This window comes from Pleurodeles waltl, chromosome 4_2 (genome assembly GCF_031143425.1).
Source record: "Pleurodeles waltl isolate 20211129_DDA chromosome 4_2, aPleWal1.hap1.20221129, whole genome shotgun sequence".
Lineage (NCBI taxonomy): Eukaryota > Metazoa > Chordata > Amphibia > Caudata > Salamandridae > Pleurodeles > Pleurodeles waltl.
This window is the reverse complement of record NC_090443.1, coordinates 969844691-969860460: the sequence shown is the minus strand read 5'-3', so window position 1 is coordinate 969860460 and position 15770 is coordinate 969844691. Positions and strand designations below refer to the sequence as shown.

Sequence of the window (15770 nt, the reverse complement as noted above, 5' to 3'; positions counted from 1 at the left end):
TCACGTTCACATGCTCAAAAATCTAGCGGGAAACAAATCTGAGAGGAGTGTTCCGGAGGGTGCTGCAGCCTGTTTGGTTTCTTTTGATAGACTGGTATTTTACTGAAGTGAAGGTTTTAAGACTTTTTAGGCTATATGTAACAACATACTGCTTTTTAGGGTCGAGCCAGTGAGTGCATGCGCTAGCACATGCGTCTTGCTAGCGAGACACTTCTGTATCCAAAAAAGGGCTTGGAGCCCACCCTTGCTTACAATTTGTCTGCCTCTGCCTCACACTTCTGTGCAGGCCTCTTAATTCACGAATGAAGACGAAACGTCACTTCTGCCACTCGCAGGGACCAAGTACAAATAGATTGCAATTTAATCTCAATGCAATTCAGGTACTATTTTTTATTTTTTTTCCTGCCAGCTGATACTTCACTTCTGCCACTTGTTTTGTAAAACGCATTAGCTATCCCCTCGACTCTCCGTTAATGAGTTGTCCTGGCAGAGGTGTCTGCCCATTGATTGCCCACCTCGCGCCCTGGCAATTAGCATGAGGTGGTCGCTCATTACACCCGCATCTCCCTGGCTCTCATTGTCCTCGCTTACTTCCACCCCAGCCTGGCAATTAACATGCTACTTTTATTTTCTTGCTTATTTAAACATTCAATAAACTTGAATATTTTTCTTTATTGGGGGTGGCGGTATGGGCAAGCGCACTTGCTAGTCTTGCCTTGCTAGAAAATGAGAACATTCGGGCTAGCGCCCACTGTAAAGCAAATTGCCTCTTAACGCTGTCCACTTACTGGCTGCCCTTGAGATTCTATATGGGATAAGACTCACACTGCAGGAAAGGGTGTCTCTCGAAACTAAATTTCAACTGAAAGGGGAAAAGTATTATATCTTCAGGAGGCAGACTTCTGAGGCACCTACCAGATGCATGCAAACTTTCGAACTACAGTATTACACTGCTTTGCATCATAGCATGTCATACCTTTTATCGGAGCAATAAAGCGCTTTGCACAACAGAGAATAAAGGGGTCTATTTCTGATGTGCACATATAGGAGAGAGGTGTTGGTTAGCAGTTTTGCCATCTATCCACTATGACTTGGTGGTGAGAATGTGATGCCCAGAGTGTGTGCTCTAAGCTTAATGCAGTGTCATTTGACCACGTTTTACACATATGTGGTTTAAAGCAAAGAAGTGAGAGTTTAGCAGCGGAAGTAGCCTATATCACCCAGTTAGGGCTGTACACTTTAGAGGTAGCGAGTATTAAATTATAAGAAGTCAGGACCTTAGATCTTTTCTGAAATTCAAGTGATTTTGGATGATCTGATTTTCTTTTCCAGTTTGAGTGTGCATGTCTGTATGAGCTGTACTACCTCCTATGCAGGTTTTATGAACTTTAAGACTTATCAACAGTAGTGCTGTTACTCATCTGAGGCTTCTTTTTTTGTTTTTGACTGCATAACATGAGTTTTGATTGTCAAAAAAAAAAAAGTGGTCCCAGCCATCGTATTGCCCCAAAAGCAATGCAAATGCTTTGAAAAATATCCTTCTTGACAAGGATGCCCCACATTTTCAATCTGTTTTGGCCTGGTGACAGATGCTGGCAGTACATATTTCATTCACCTCGGAGGCGATACATTTTGGTGACATAGAACTCAGTCAGTCTTTTTGCAGAGTAAACCTGAGACTTCCTTGATGGCAGCTCTAAACATCTTAGAGAAATTGAGTGTCTCCGAATTTCAAATCAAGAGACAAGATGGATATCCTGAAATCTCTCTATTCCATGCAAGAGGTAACCTGGATTAAGGGTAATCAGCTCATTTAAATGAGCTACAAACTCATCTGGCTGCAGTGACCTGGATGGTCGCACTCCCAGGCGCAGTGTAGTTTAGCGATCAGCAGTCCTGAAGCAGTGTGATCCCGACCAGAACTGTAGACAGGTACATTCCTAAGATGGGGTTGATGGATCCTCTGTAATCAGCAGATGTACCTCACTTCCGGTCATTTGTCCTGTAGATGTAGCCCCAAATGTAAGTCAGAAAGGGCCCACAGGCACCAGAGTTGTCACTGATCACTTTCAGGCAGTTGGCTTCTTTCTTCCCAGACATCCTGGACCTCGCTCTTTTGGTTGAAGCTGAACAGATAGCACCATTTCAGTCAGACCCACTCCACTCCAATCCGAAACAATCGGCCTCACTCCAATCTGTCCTGCTCCAATCCAAGATAATGTGCCTCACTTTAATCAGCCCACTCCAAAACAGCCTGTCCCCCTTAAATCTGCCCCATTTCAATCAGCTCCAATCCAAAACAATCTGCACAACTCCAATTCAAAACAATCTGCCACATTGCAATCAAACATAATCCGCCCAGCTACAATTCAATCCACCCCAATCCATTCCCCCTGATCCAGTCCACCCCACCCCATTTCAATCCATCCCACTCGGGTATAATCCACACCACTACAGTCCAATTCACCCCACTTTACTCCAATCCACCCCATCCCTGTATAGTCCATCCCATCCAATCCATCCAGCCCACCACACTGTAGTCCCTTCCACCTCACCCCAGTTCATTCCACCCCGCTGTTATCTAGCCCACCCCACTCTACTTCAATACAATGCACCCCTCTCCAATCCTCCTCACTCCAATCCTCCCCACTCAGTCCATCCTTCCAATCCGCCCCTGCAGTCCAGTCCAGCCCCCTGGATTCCACGCTCGTTCACCCAACTCCAGTCCACCCTCCTGTAAAACCAATCCAATCCACCTCACCCCAAATCAGTCTAATCCAATGCACTCCAATCCATGTCACCTCATCCCATTTCAATCCACCCCACTCCAATGCACCCCGTCCAATCCACCCCACTCTACCCCAATCCAACCACACCAATATACCCCAATTCAGTGCACCCACTACCACTCCACGACACTCTGCTCTGAGTGTGCTCTGACAGTGCACTCTACAACATTCTGCCACTGAATTCTAGTCCCCTGGATTCATCTCTACACCACCCTACTCTCCCTCCTCCAGTCTACAACACTACTCCCCTCTCCACTCTAGGACACACCATGCCACCAACTTTCAGCCATGCTGAACAGAAGCCTCACTGGTGTACAACGTGACACAAACACATTGCCAAAACCAATAGCTCTTGTATAGGCGAGACCTATTGGCTATGTCAATGCTTGCTTAGTTATATTGTGGGAATACACTTTGGGGAAGGATTCAAACATGTGACTGTATGAAAACTGCCAATACTGGAGAATCAGTTTCAGTTAAGTAACATATGTTCTTCTATATGACAATAGTGAACTAATACAGATATCAAAACATAAAACACACAATCTACCAACAATGTTTAGGATAGAGAACTGCCATATTTTCATGGTCTCAATGAGCACAAACTCATAATGCAGCATGTTTCCGAATTGTAGGCTGTCAACAAGTTTGGTTCTTGGAGGTGTATCATTTGGAAGGGGAGTATTAGTAGATATTGGGACCTGCAGCCAATGTCGAATTTTAAAATTGGCTGGTGTAAATAATTATTCACATTTTAACTACTTTTAGTAAAGACACAAACTTATCTCCAGTGGCAAGTTACTTTGTAGGCCTTTATGTTGTGAGACAACAAATGGTCATCGCATTACATTGGTAGTATTGTTGGTTCACAGGTTATTACACTGGTAGTTTTTTTTTACTGCACAGTAAGGTTGTCATTTTTCCTTTATCTCGTTTATCTTATGTACGTATGTATATGTAGTCAATGAGAAAACAAATATTCAGATTGTAGTTTGGCTAGCGAATTGACAATACTGTGAACAGAGGTGCATGCATTATAGTAATTTGGAGATGGTGTGTAAATTATAAATTTAAGATATAACTAATGTTAGAATTTCTGTGTAGTTGTATAGAAAAGAAAGCATAAATGTGTCCTAACTAGAACTGTTAACCTCCATTTTTTTCCCTTTGATTTTAAATTTTTTTTGTTTTAAAAAATGCTTGAATTGTAGTGTACTGGTCTGTGGTGTCATTAAGTTAGAGTACAGTGGAGGGAATATTGAGTGGAGTAGTGTACAGAGGAGTGACGTAGAGTGAGATGGTGTACAATGGAGGGGTGTCGAGCAGTGGAGGTGTAGTGAATTTTAAAAATAGTGTGTAAGTGGCTGAACAGATACAGATAAAATTTGGCAGGAATACATATTATGGTGTGGAAAGAGTAATTTTTGGTGTTGATTTAAATTGGTTAAATAATGCCAAAACACTCATAGTGTACCACAGTATACTACTGTACATGCCAATTACAAGGCAGTATGATTCGCTAATGGCTGTTAAAGTAAAACACAGCTATGTAGTTTTAACCTCATTTTTGCTGCGTTCTGGGTTAGGGCAGTAGATATAGGTAAGATTTTCATTGTACCTTACCTATTTCTGTTGTAATAAAGTGGTAGTGGGGGTGTGGGGGGTGGGGGGGATTGACCTAATACTATATCTAAGGTGCTATCTGCGAACACAGCCAAAGAGTATTTAAAACAACATGGCTGCCTTCGTTTTTAAAGGCCATCGTTACTATCACAGAATACCTTGTCATAGCTCTGTACTGCCTTGCTTTCATGAAATAGAAAGACGTTTTACAAAACTGTGGCCTGAGATCACAAAGTTTAATTGCCTTATAGCATTAAAATACTTAACCTACTTATTTGTACTACCAGAAGAATTATCTGCACACTGCTAACTTTCATGAAAATATGACCAGCCGTTTGGCTGCTATTTACGAGTACCGAGTCTTTGGATAATGTATTGGGGGGGAAATATTTTGAGGCCACCCTTTTTTGTATTGCACCCACTTAACCACTTATTGTGAAACTTTGAATCAGCAGCCAATGCAGAAAAAGATATAGGTCTGCAAAGTTTTGTAAAAACTGCCAGACGATTATTAATGGTTAAATCAGAGGAGGAATTTTCATTCCTTGGAATCCTAATTAAGTGGCTACACCCACTGTTTTAAAAAAGAATATATGTATATCTACCTAGATAGATATCTATCTAGATATATATCTATTGATAGAGGGAGGGGGAGGGGGAGGGAGGGATTCAATGTTGGGTGCCTATGTCAGAAACGCCCCTCTAATTGTTTTCTAGTCTGAAGCTGGGACCTCACCCCCCCCCCCCCCCCCCCAACCAACCAACCACCTCCCTGTAATGATTTCACACTTTGTAGTTTGACATAATTGTCTCACATATTTAACGAATGTCATTTTATTTTCCTTAGCTCGAAGAAAATCTAATATTGTAAAAGAGATGGAGAAAATGAAAAGCAAGAGAGAAGAAAAGAAAGCACTTAACTCTGAGATGCGAACTAAACGTGCACAGGTGAAATTGTATACATAAAATACCCTGTATGTCCGTATCAATTTTCAGCTTAGTAGTGATTTCTCAATCATGGGGTCTTCTTTGTTATGAATACTATGACAGCCCTGTGGTCCTTCTATATATTAGAACAATGAAAATGTTTTACAATGTTTGCAAACAAAGATTCTTTTGTAGGTTATAATTAGCATAGATTAATACCACAGCTTATCACTTTCAAGTGCCTGTTAGGTTTGTCAGCCCTGCCCCAGATTGTATGGTTCAGTTCAATGCTTGGCCTTGTCAGTGATGCAGGAATGTGATTTTACTAGGTGTGTAAGTTTCACATCTGGTACATGTAGAAAAGTCCCCTCTTTCTGGCATGGTTACGCCCCACTTTTTGCCTGATCTCAGTGTGCTTAGACTGTTTTCACTGCAATCCTGATAATCAGGACCCCAATGATTGTGCTCTCTCCACCAAATTTGGTTGTTTTGGTACTTCATACCCTTGTAAGTCCCAGGTAGATGGTACTTAGGTTCCCAGGGTATTGGTACCCCAGGGGTTCCTGTGGGCTGCAGTATGTATTGTGCCACCCATAGGAACCCATGCAAACTGTCTGCAGCCCTGCTATTTGCAGCCTGCGTAAAATGGTGCATCCACGCTTTCACTGCTGGTCACTACCCAAGGTCGGTCACCCCTATGGCAGGTCCTTTCAGCCCAAAGGGCAGGGTGCAGGGCCCTGTGTGTGTGGGCACCCCTGCATGAGCAGAGGTGCCCCTGCAAACACCAGTTCCAATTCCCTGGAGTTTGTAAGTGCGGGAAAGCCATTTTATCAATGTACTGGTTACTGCCTGTGTTCCAGCTTTATAATGGTAACTCCAAAGCTGGGCATATTTGGTATCAAACGTAATTGATTCCATTATTGGTGGCATGATTCCACATACTCCGGGGTTCCTTAGAGGATCCCTCCAGTTCTTCTCCTACCAGTCTTTCGGGGTCTGTGAGCAGCCTGCACTGCTACAGTCCTACAGACACGATTCTGCCCTCCTGTGCTTGGCCAGCCCAAATAGGGGACTGAAGGACAAAGGATTTCTTGTAAGAGTGGTGCAGCCTCCTCTCCTTTGGAAATAGGTGTTGCTGGGGAGGGGTAGTCTCTTTGCTCCACCAGATTGCTTTGAAGGGCATATTTGGTGCCCTCCTTGCATAATCCAGTGTGCACCAGTCCAGGGACCACTGGTCCCTGCTCTGGCGCAAAACACACAAAGGAAAGGGGAGTGACCACTCCTCCATCTCCACCCCTAGGGTGGTGCCCAGATCGCCTCCAGGTGGCCTCTTGGTTCTGCCATCTTTGAAACAAGGTGTGCAGAGGCCTCTGGGAGCATCTGACTGGGTAGGCCAGATAGCTGAGGTCGGTCACCCTCCTGATTGGTGGTCACCCCAGAGAGTGACCAAACCCCTCCTTTGGGTTATTTAGGGACTCCCTTGTGGGTGGGTCCCCAGATTTGTCGTACAAGACTCCACCAGCAACTCTGCAAAGACATCTGGTCCTGGCCTCGAACTGCTGCTGGGCTACACAGGAACTTGACAAGACTGCACCGCCTGAGAATTCACCTCTTTGCAACATTGTTTCCGCGGCTCCTGTCAGCATTCTGCAACAGCTCCAACACTGCATATCCTCTATGGTCGCAAGAATTCGACTGCACCAAGAAGCAAAAAGGAATCTCCCTTGGAGTGAAGGAGTCACTCTCCTGCATCCACAGGCACCTAAGGCAACGACGCCCGGCTGGTGGGATTTTCTGTCCTCCAGATCGGCAAAGTTTTCAACACAAATGGTGGTTCAGAGGGATCCCCTGGGCCCGATCTGCCTTCTGCCCCACACCGAAGACTGAGGCCTTTCCTCTGCCACTGGGACAGAAACCCTGTGCACCCTGACTGTTGCCGCAACCAAGGCTTGTTGACTCCTGCTCTGTAGAATCTTCAGGCTCCAAGTAGCCCTGGCCCCCAGCACCTCTGCAGGACAGTCTCTTCTCTGCAGCTCCAGCCATGTGGAGCTCCTCTTAAGGTGTGCTCACTGTGACTTATTGTGCCTGCTGCCCTGGATTACTTGTGGGGGCTCCAACTGCTGCTTCTGGGTTTCCTGAGCATCAGCCCAGACCCCTCCAAGGGTCGAGACCAGGACCTTGCTGGTCTTCCATAACTTTGCAAAGCATCCAACAGAACCTTTTGCATTTGCCTGTGCTTATTGGTGATCCTCCTAATCGGTCCTGTCTGTAATCCAGTGACAGTCGAGGGACAGCTCGTAGGCAACTTTAGGGACTCCTGCAGCTCCTGGGCCCACTACTGATTTCCATCCATCCCCATCGACCTGGGTCTTCAGTTACAGAAGGGTGGGCATTGGCTCCTGCCCCACCTGGACACTCTTGTGTGGACTGTACTCTGTCCCTTTCTTTTGTAGGTCCTCTTTGCCCAGAATCTGCCCTTGGGTTTGACCGATCAGGTCCTGCTTCTGCATTTCTCCAACCACCAGTTCCCCATGTTATCCTATGGGGTGACGGGTTAACTTACCTCTCTGCACCCAGCAGCTGGGGATCTTCTAGGTACTTACCTTTTTTTGGGTTCCACTCTCCCCAGCCCTTGTCCTACTACTCCATACACTGGTTGGGGACACCCTTTCACATTCCATTTTTTTAAGTATATGGTTTCCCACCACCCCCTTATAGGGCCCTAGCTAATTTATGCTTTTACTGAGTACTTACTAGTGTATATTCTGTGTTCATACCTCCAGATGGAGGCATACCAATGGTAGTCTAGTTTTGTGTGCTTATAATAAAGTACCTTTATTTCTGATGGATACAACTACCTGTGAATTCTCACCTTATGAATTCTCCCAATGCACCAGCGTTCGATGGAAATTTTTCTTCCTATCTCTCCACGTTGACGTCACAATTGCACAACTCCACAAGCGTCTCCATCTGACGTCAAGGTGTTGTTGTTGAGTTACAATGTCTCCACCGAAAAGATAGGGAATAAGCCTTGTTATGAGTGCAGGGGTTGCATGTCAGTGACAGAGCCTCATGAGACTTGCTTGTGGTGCCTGAGTTCGGACCACAACGTGGAGGGATACGTGTCCTACCAGCTGATGAACCTGAAGGCCTTGAAGGAGAGGCTAAGCTCTTCTTGGTAAAAGCTAAGGAGGAGAAAAGGGGTCATCGAAGATCTAAGGCGAGGGATATTTATTTGCATAAGTCCTCGATCGTATAAGAGGTGATGCCGGCACGGATCTCGACGCCATTCTTCCTGTGATAGGTCTCAGTCTCTGAGATAGCGCCATACTGTGTGGGAGATCAGTCCTACAGTGACTTCTCAGCCTCAGAGTCCAAGTGCCATGCTTATTCAAATAGAATACCACTTTCACCACCCCACCATCAGTGGCTAGCTGGCTAGTACAATCCCCCCAAAAAGACACAAAAAACCCACTGAAGAGTCACAGGAATAAACTAAAAGGGTTGCCAGACATATCAAGAGTGTTCAAACAGTCAGTGTAATAAGGATGTTAAGTTGGCCTGAATCATGGTCATTCACATTGAACTGCAACAGCTGCGTTTTGGAAAGGAAAGCTTTAGGCACCTCCACGTGATTATTTACAAATTAAGCTCTGAGTGAGTTAAAGGGGTTAAAAGTGGCTTTACATATATTAAAAATATCCAAGAAGGCTTTAGAATAATGGTGACTCAGTATTCACATTGAGCTGCAACAGCTGAACGTTGCAAAGGAGCGTTTTAGGCACCTGCACGTGATTTACAAATTAATCACTCCACTAAAGGGCTTAAACGTGGCTGTACAGAGATGGCTTTAGAATAATGGTAACATCACAAAATAAAATGATGAACGGAGTGTTGAAACTTTTCAAACACTCCCCTCCCCCCCCCCGTCACAGATCTAGGTTTAATCCATCATTTTTCTAGCCACGTCACCCCAGTTTGGACCTAGCCATATGCAAATCAGTTTTGACCCTCCTCCTCATGGGAGCAGTCCAGCCTGAGCTGCCAAGCCAGGTCCTCCCTGTACAGGATTCAAGCATCCTTGGACTGGTTTCAGGGTATCAACCTTTATCTGCCTGGTTAGCTTGAATCCAGTGGCGCAGCAAGCAAGGGACCCACGTCTGGGAATAGCCTTGCCCCTTACGGTGCAAATTAGGCACTACCAGAGTAAGATAAAGGGTATAAACATGGCTGTACATATATAAAAAAAATGCCCAAGATGGCTTTAAAATAATGATGCCCCGTTATTCACATTGAGCTGCAACAGCCACATGTTTGTTTACGAATTAAGCACTGCAAACTAAAGGCGTTAAAGACATTACAAATGTCCAAGATGGCTTTAGAATAATGGTGCCTCAGTATTCACATTGAACTGCAAAAGCTACACATTAGAAAGGAAAGCTTTAGGCACTGACACGTGATTATTTACAAATTAAGCACTCCGCTAAAGAGGTTAAAAGTGGCTGTACATATATGTACATAATGCCCGAGATGGCTTTAGGATAATGGTGCCTCAGTATTCACATTGAACATCAACAGCCGCGCATTGCAAAGGAAAGATTTAGGCACCGGCATGTGATTTACAAATCAAGCTCTACTGCCAGATATTATGGACATTGAGTAATATAAATGCAAATCGTACGATTAATGGTAATTGATATTTTTATTACAATTCAAATTAACACAGGAGAAATCTATTAACATGGTATTGAATAATTTATTTTGCGTAAATGTGTTAATTCAAATATAGCTGTTAATACAAGCTATACCATACCACTATCACACAATTACTCACCAACTGGAAAACTATGCTGCCACAGAATTCCAGCCCAGTAGACCATAAAGCGCTATAATGTAGCAGCACTTTCTTGCGCATACAAAACCAATCTCAGAAGAAAGCACTGCTACATTATAGCGATATATTACTGTTGCTACAATATAACATTTTATATGCTTGATTTCATGTTCCGCGTAAATGTATTTTTAAATGCAAACTTTTCAGTGTTTATCTGCTTATTTTGTCACCACACAGCTCCAAATACCTTAAAAATACAAAAATGTGTTGTTTAAAATGTATTTAAACACCACCTCAACATGTAACACTTTATTACTTGTCACCACCTGGACAAAACCAGTGCTTATATTCAGCAACATGAGTGCTAAACATGGACAAGTACATGTTCCAGAGTAACCTCAAAAGAAAGCAATGCTACATTTTAGCGCTTTGACAGTTGCTATATGTTATATTATAATTTTATAGTTTGCAACTGTCATAAAGCGCTATAATATAGCATCTGTGATGTAGGAAGTTGGCACTGTATATACTATTTCAAAGTATTGAAAATAGTGTGCAGAGAGTCCAAGGGTTCCCCTTAAAGGTAAGATAGTGGCAAAAAGAGAATTCTAATGCTCTATTTTGTGGTCCAAGTGTGGTCGAGCAGTAGGCTTATCAGAGGGTAGTGTGAAGCATTTGTTGTACACACAGGCAATAAATGAGGAACACACTCAAAGACTATTCCAGGCCAATAGGTTTTTTTAAATAGAAAAATAGTTTATTTTAACAACCACAGGTTCAAGATTTACAAGTAATACTTCAAATGAAAGGTATTTCACTCAGGTATGCCACAGGAACTTTGAATAATCACAATAGCATGTACAGTTTTGACAAATTGCAATAAGCTATTTTAAGTGGACACAGTGCAAACATCAACAGTTCCTGGGGGTGGGGGGTGAGTATTTAAGTTCACAGGTAAGTAAAACACTTACAGGGTTCAAAGTTGGGTCCAAGGTAGCCCACCGTTTGGGGTTCAGGGCAACCCCAAAGTTACCACACCAGCGGCTCAGGGCCGGTCAGGTACAGAGGTCAAAGTGGTGCCCAAAACACATAGGCTTCAATGGAAACAGTGGTGCCCTGGTTCCAGTCTGCCAGCAGGTAAGTTCCCGTGTCTTCGGAGGGCAGACCAGGGGGGTTTTGTAGGGCACCAGGGGGGACACAAGCAGGCACAGAACGTACACCCTCAGCGGCCGGGTGCAGAGTGCTAACAGGTGTCAGGTTCCAGATAGGAATCAATGGGGAGACCCGGGGGGTCTCTTCAACGATGCAGGCATGGGGGGGGGGGGGGGGGTTCTCCTCGGGGTAGCCACCACCTGGGCTAGGCAGAGGGTCGCCTGGGGGTCGCTCCTGCACTGGAGTTCGGTTCCTTCAGGTCCTGGGGCTGCAGGTGCAGTGCTGGTTCAAGGCGTCGGGTTCCTTGTTACAGGCAGTCACGGTCAGGGGGAGCCTCTGGATTTCCTCTGCGAGCGCTCTAGAGCAAGAGACAAAAGCCTGCACTGGGTGGTGGTGTTAGCACCTCACCCAAGTAGGATGGATATTCCAGGATGGGAAGCTTCAAATGCCTAGTCGCTTTTGCAGTGTGACCTAGGTCTCTGTAGATGGTAGAGATGATCGACAACCTCACCCCCCTGTATCCCCCTCCCCGTCCTGAGTCCACTTTTGGCAGCAGAACAGGTGGGAAAATGAGGCAGATTACGAGGGGTGCCCACTTCATGCCAGTTCAAACCCTAAGGTGGACAAGCTGAAGTGGACACCGCTTTTTAAGTTCCTCCTCCTGTTTGGAAGGAATTAGGCCACCAGGGCTAGGGTCCTGCCCAGTGGAAGTGGTCATAAAAAGGGTGTAGTGTCACCCTAAAGGTGGGTAACCCATTGGCTGCCCCCTGGCACTCCCTGTAATGGCCCCACATTTAGTATTTAGATGGCACCCCTGAACCCTAGAACGGAGATTCTGACAACCTAAGAAGACACGGACAAAGACTCACTCGCAGAAGAGAAGTAACTGCTGACCTGGTACCAACCCTGCCAGCCTGTCTACACACCTCAACAGACTTTGCACCAAAAGATGCCTTGTATCTGCAGCTTAACCTCCAGAAACCTGGGATGACTTGCCTGCCTTTGAAAAAGACTGTCTCCCACGAGCAGTGGACCTGCTTTCTAACCAACTCCGCAACCCCTGGAACTGCCAAGACCTGACACCTGAAGTCGCTGCTGCACCAGTCGTCCATGACTCGAGGTGAAGCAGACCACTGGTGCCAACCAGGTTGCCCAGCTGTTCAGTCTGAGGCTATTGTGGTTCACCCCTCCTGGACTCCCTGAAGTATCCTGCAGCCTCTGCATGCAGGTTCCCTCTCCTGCAGTTTCTAAGGTGAGAAAAACCAGATGCAGCCGGCCCTAGTTGAAGTGGACGCTTGGTGCCGACACCACAGGCTCTCATGTTCTAGAGTTCACTGTGATTTCACCCCTTCTTGAGCTCACAACAACGCCTGCAGCCTCAGAACCCCCAACCGCGAGCGCTCTAGGCAAAGACAACCCAACTCAAAAAGTCACCTCTACATCTGTCGCCTCTGGGCTTTGGAGAAGAATACCCAAGATGCTCTTGCGTGCCTGAGCACCTCATTTTTGCAAGTTACCCCCACCCCCCTTCCCCGGTTCAAGCCTGCATCCTAACCATGGAGACCAATCCTCTGCCTCAGAGCTACCTGGAGTGACCTGTTGGTGTGGTCCTGACCCTTGCCCAGCACTTACCTTAAGTCTTCAAGATTGGTCCCATGAGTCATTGTAAAGTGCTTGTTTGCTGAATGTGTTTTCCTTCCATTGGTTAACACAAAACCCTGAAATTGCATTTTTGCAATTGAAAAGTATTGATGCTTAAAAACGTACCTATCTGATAATTAACTTCTTGGGTTTAAAATTAAGAGTTATTTTTCTAAATTGGTCTCGTATTTATTCTTTGTCATTTATTGCCTCAGAGTACAACAAATGCTTAGCTCTAACCTTTAAGTCTAACTACTTGCCCACACTACCCCAGACTAGAGTATTAATCCTATCTACTTTTGCCTCTGCAAACCAATTGGGGATCCACTGGACTCTGCACGGTGTACTTTTTTTAGTGCACCATACAGAAAGCCAGCTTCATAACCCACAGAATGTTCAGATGACAGCAGGGTAACTACTCGCTCCCTGGGTTGATCTCAACCTACTTGTCTGTTCCACCAGTAGTTTTAGTAAGTACTCCTTCAGACCGTATTAGCTTTCATACCAAACCAGTAACCTATGTAGACTTGATGGCACTGGGGACAGCGACAGTGGAAAAGGACAGCAGTAGCATCAAGCATCAATCTTCTTTTAATCAGGAATCTCATCTAAACCACTTTATTTAACCCAAAAGTGGGCAACTGCATCTCGTAGCCCATTTTAAACATTGCCTTCCCTACTGGTGTTTCATTAAGTTGGTCTAGCAGGCTCTTTAATTTATCCAGGTTGGCTATGCTGTAACCTTTCTAGGGTCTCCCACTCAGACTCCTTCAGCTAATTTGCGGCTGTGGCAGATCATGTCTGCTTCCTCTGCAGTGCTGTGGAGTTTCTTGCCAAGGGTTTACTCAATGTAGTGCAGAGGCATAATTGGGACTGGAATGCTAGAGCATTGCTTCCTGGTCGCCAAGGTGGCAGGAATCCTGAGACCGATTTTAGACATCATGATGCTGAAAGTGTTCCTTGGTAAGGAAAAGTTTAAAGTAATTACATGAGCTAAAGTTCTGGTGGTCTAGGATCAAAAGAATTGGATGGTGTCCTTATGCCTGCAGGACACATTTTCATGTGCTAGTTCTGCAAGCCCAGAGTAAATAGATCCCTTTTGTTGAATGATACATCCACAATAAGCGTTCCATCCGACCATTCATTCTTACTTTCGCCCTTGAATCTTTACAAAGAGTTTGTTGATTGTGACCATCTTCTGTGGTCTGTAATACTATGATGACTGGTGGTTAAAGGTGAGCTCTCCTTGGGTGGTCTTGGATAACTTGTAGATAACAATATTGTTGCTAACCCTGGGGTTTTCCTTCCCAAGGTCTACCTTTAATTGGAGCAGTTTTTGACATGGTTGCTTTGAAGGGTTTTCCACCTCTTCTGAAATTTCAGGGTATCTGGGCTGTGATGCTGATGTTTTGGCCGAGCTTTGTTTGAGTGGCCCAGAGATCCTCAAAATGTCCAGTCAACATGGTGCATTCTAGTTAGATTTGTTGCTTGGTGTGATGTGCGTGGACTCCCTAGAGGTGAAACTTTTTTTTTTTTCTTCCTTATGTATTTGGCCCGGCTAGGCTTTGCTCTGTGCACAAGCCTCCTTGCACATCTTGTTGGCCTTTTCATTGTTTGCCTGATTAACCCTCTATTGAACTCATTTGTTGTGAAATTAAAAAATCTTTCACATGTTCCTCCTGCTTCCTTTATTATGCCACACTGATACTTGAATCTGGTGGTATTATTCCTGATTTGTGCTTTGTACCTTTACACCTGTATACGCTGAGACTTTTGATGCTAAAAAAACAAATACCATTGTGCTCACTGCTATGCCTAATGTGTGCAAGCTTTATGCCTTGTCAGTATCTTCTGAATACTACGTTTTTTTTCTCATGGCAAACTGTCTGAAACCGCTACCTCTGAAAGTGATGTCACTATTGCATCACTGTTCATTATGGGTGAATCTGTTGCACCAATATCAATTAAAAAGCAAGAATTTGTGAGTAAATGTATCTTTCAAATGAATGTTTCTTTCAGTAAATCTACTGAAACCTCTTATCTACCTACAGATTGCCCATCACACCCTCCCCTTCCCCCCCCCCCCGACCCAGTGTGACATGGACCTTCGGCAATAAAATACAGTGTCAAGTTAGATTTGTGTACTGCCTATTCAGGTTTCATTAAGTCAGCCACTTTTTGTACCTGAGGATGTTGGAGAAAGTAAGACCCTAAACTTTAGTTTGTGGGGATGGTGCCTGTATGCAACTGTCGATGGGATAAGGTTGTCACAGAAGCAGATGACATCACCTGACTGCACGCAGGTGACTCTGCAAGCATTTCCAGATCCAGTCTGGTGCCTGAGGAGATTCAAAATGTGATTAAAATCGAGGTAGAGACTATTCACCAGAAAGAATGTTCCTGAAGTACCTGTTGTGATGACTTTCAAGAAAGAGTTATCTTGTATACCTCCTTCACCTTTCATCATGCTTCAGTGGGACCTGATTATTCTACTTGCCCTGCTGAATAGCTCACTGTTCAAACCCATTATTTTGAGATTTCTCACCCACAAGACTTTTTCTGTCCTCACCTCAGCAGCTAATATTGGTGAGCTGCAGGCCCTCTTAGCTCCAACGTATTATGTAAGTTTTACCATACAAGCTGAAACCGTGGAGTAGTGGTTCTTTCAAAAGATTTCACATTGTGATTTCACATTGTCAAATCTGTTAGTTTCCTTGTTCTCTCTACCTCTGCGTCCTACCAGGAAGGAAGAGGTTGCGTAAACAATCTTTGCAGAGGTAGGTCTCTGCTTTGATTCGATCACC

At 44.7% G+C, this 15770-nt stretch overlaps 1 protein-coding gene across 2 annotated transcripts in view; it reads left to right on the top strand.

Annotated features, from left to right (window-relative positions):
* KIF2C (kinesin family member 2C) overlaps window positions 1–15770 on the top strand; it is a 752439-nt gene that overhangs the window by 334753 nt on the left and 401916 nt on the right. For both annotated transcript variants that reach the window (XM_069232808.1, XM_069232807.1), the window contains one exon: window positions 5260–5360. In XM_069232808.1, the coding sequence (XP_069088909.1) occupies window positions 5260–5360 (101 nt within the window). The remainder of the gene's footprint in view (window positions 1–5259; window positions 5361–15770) is intronic.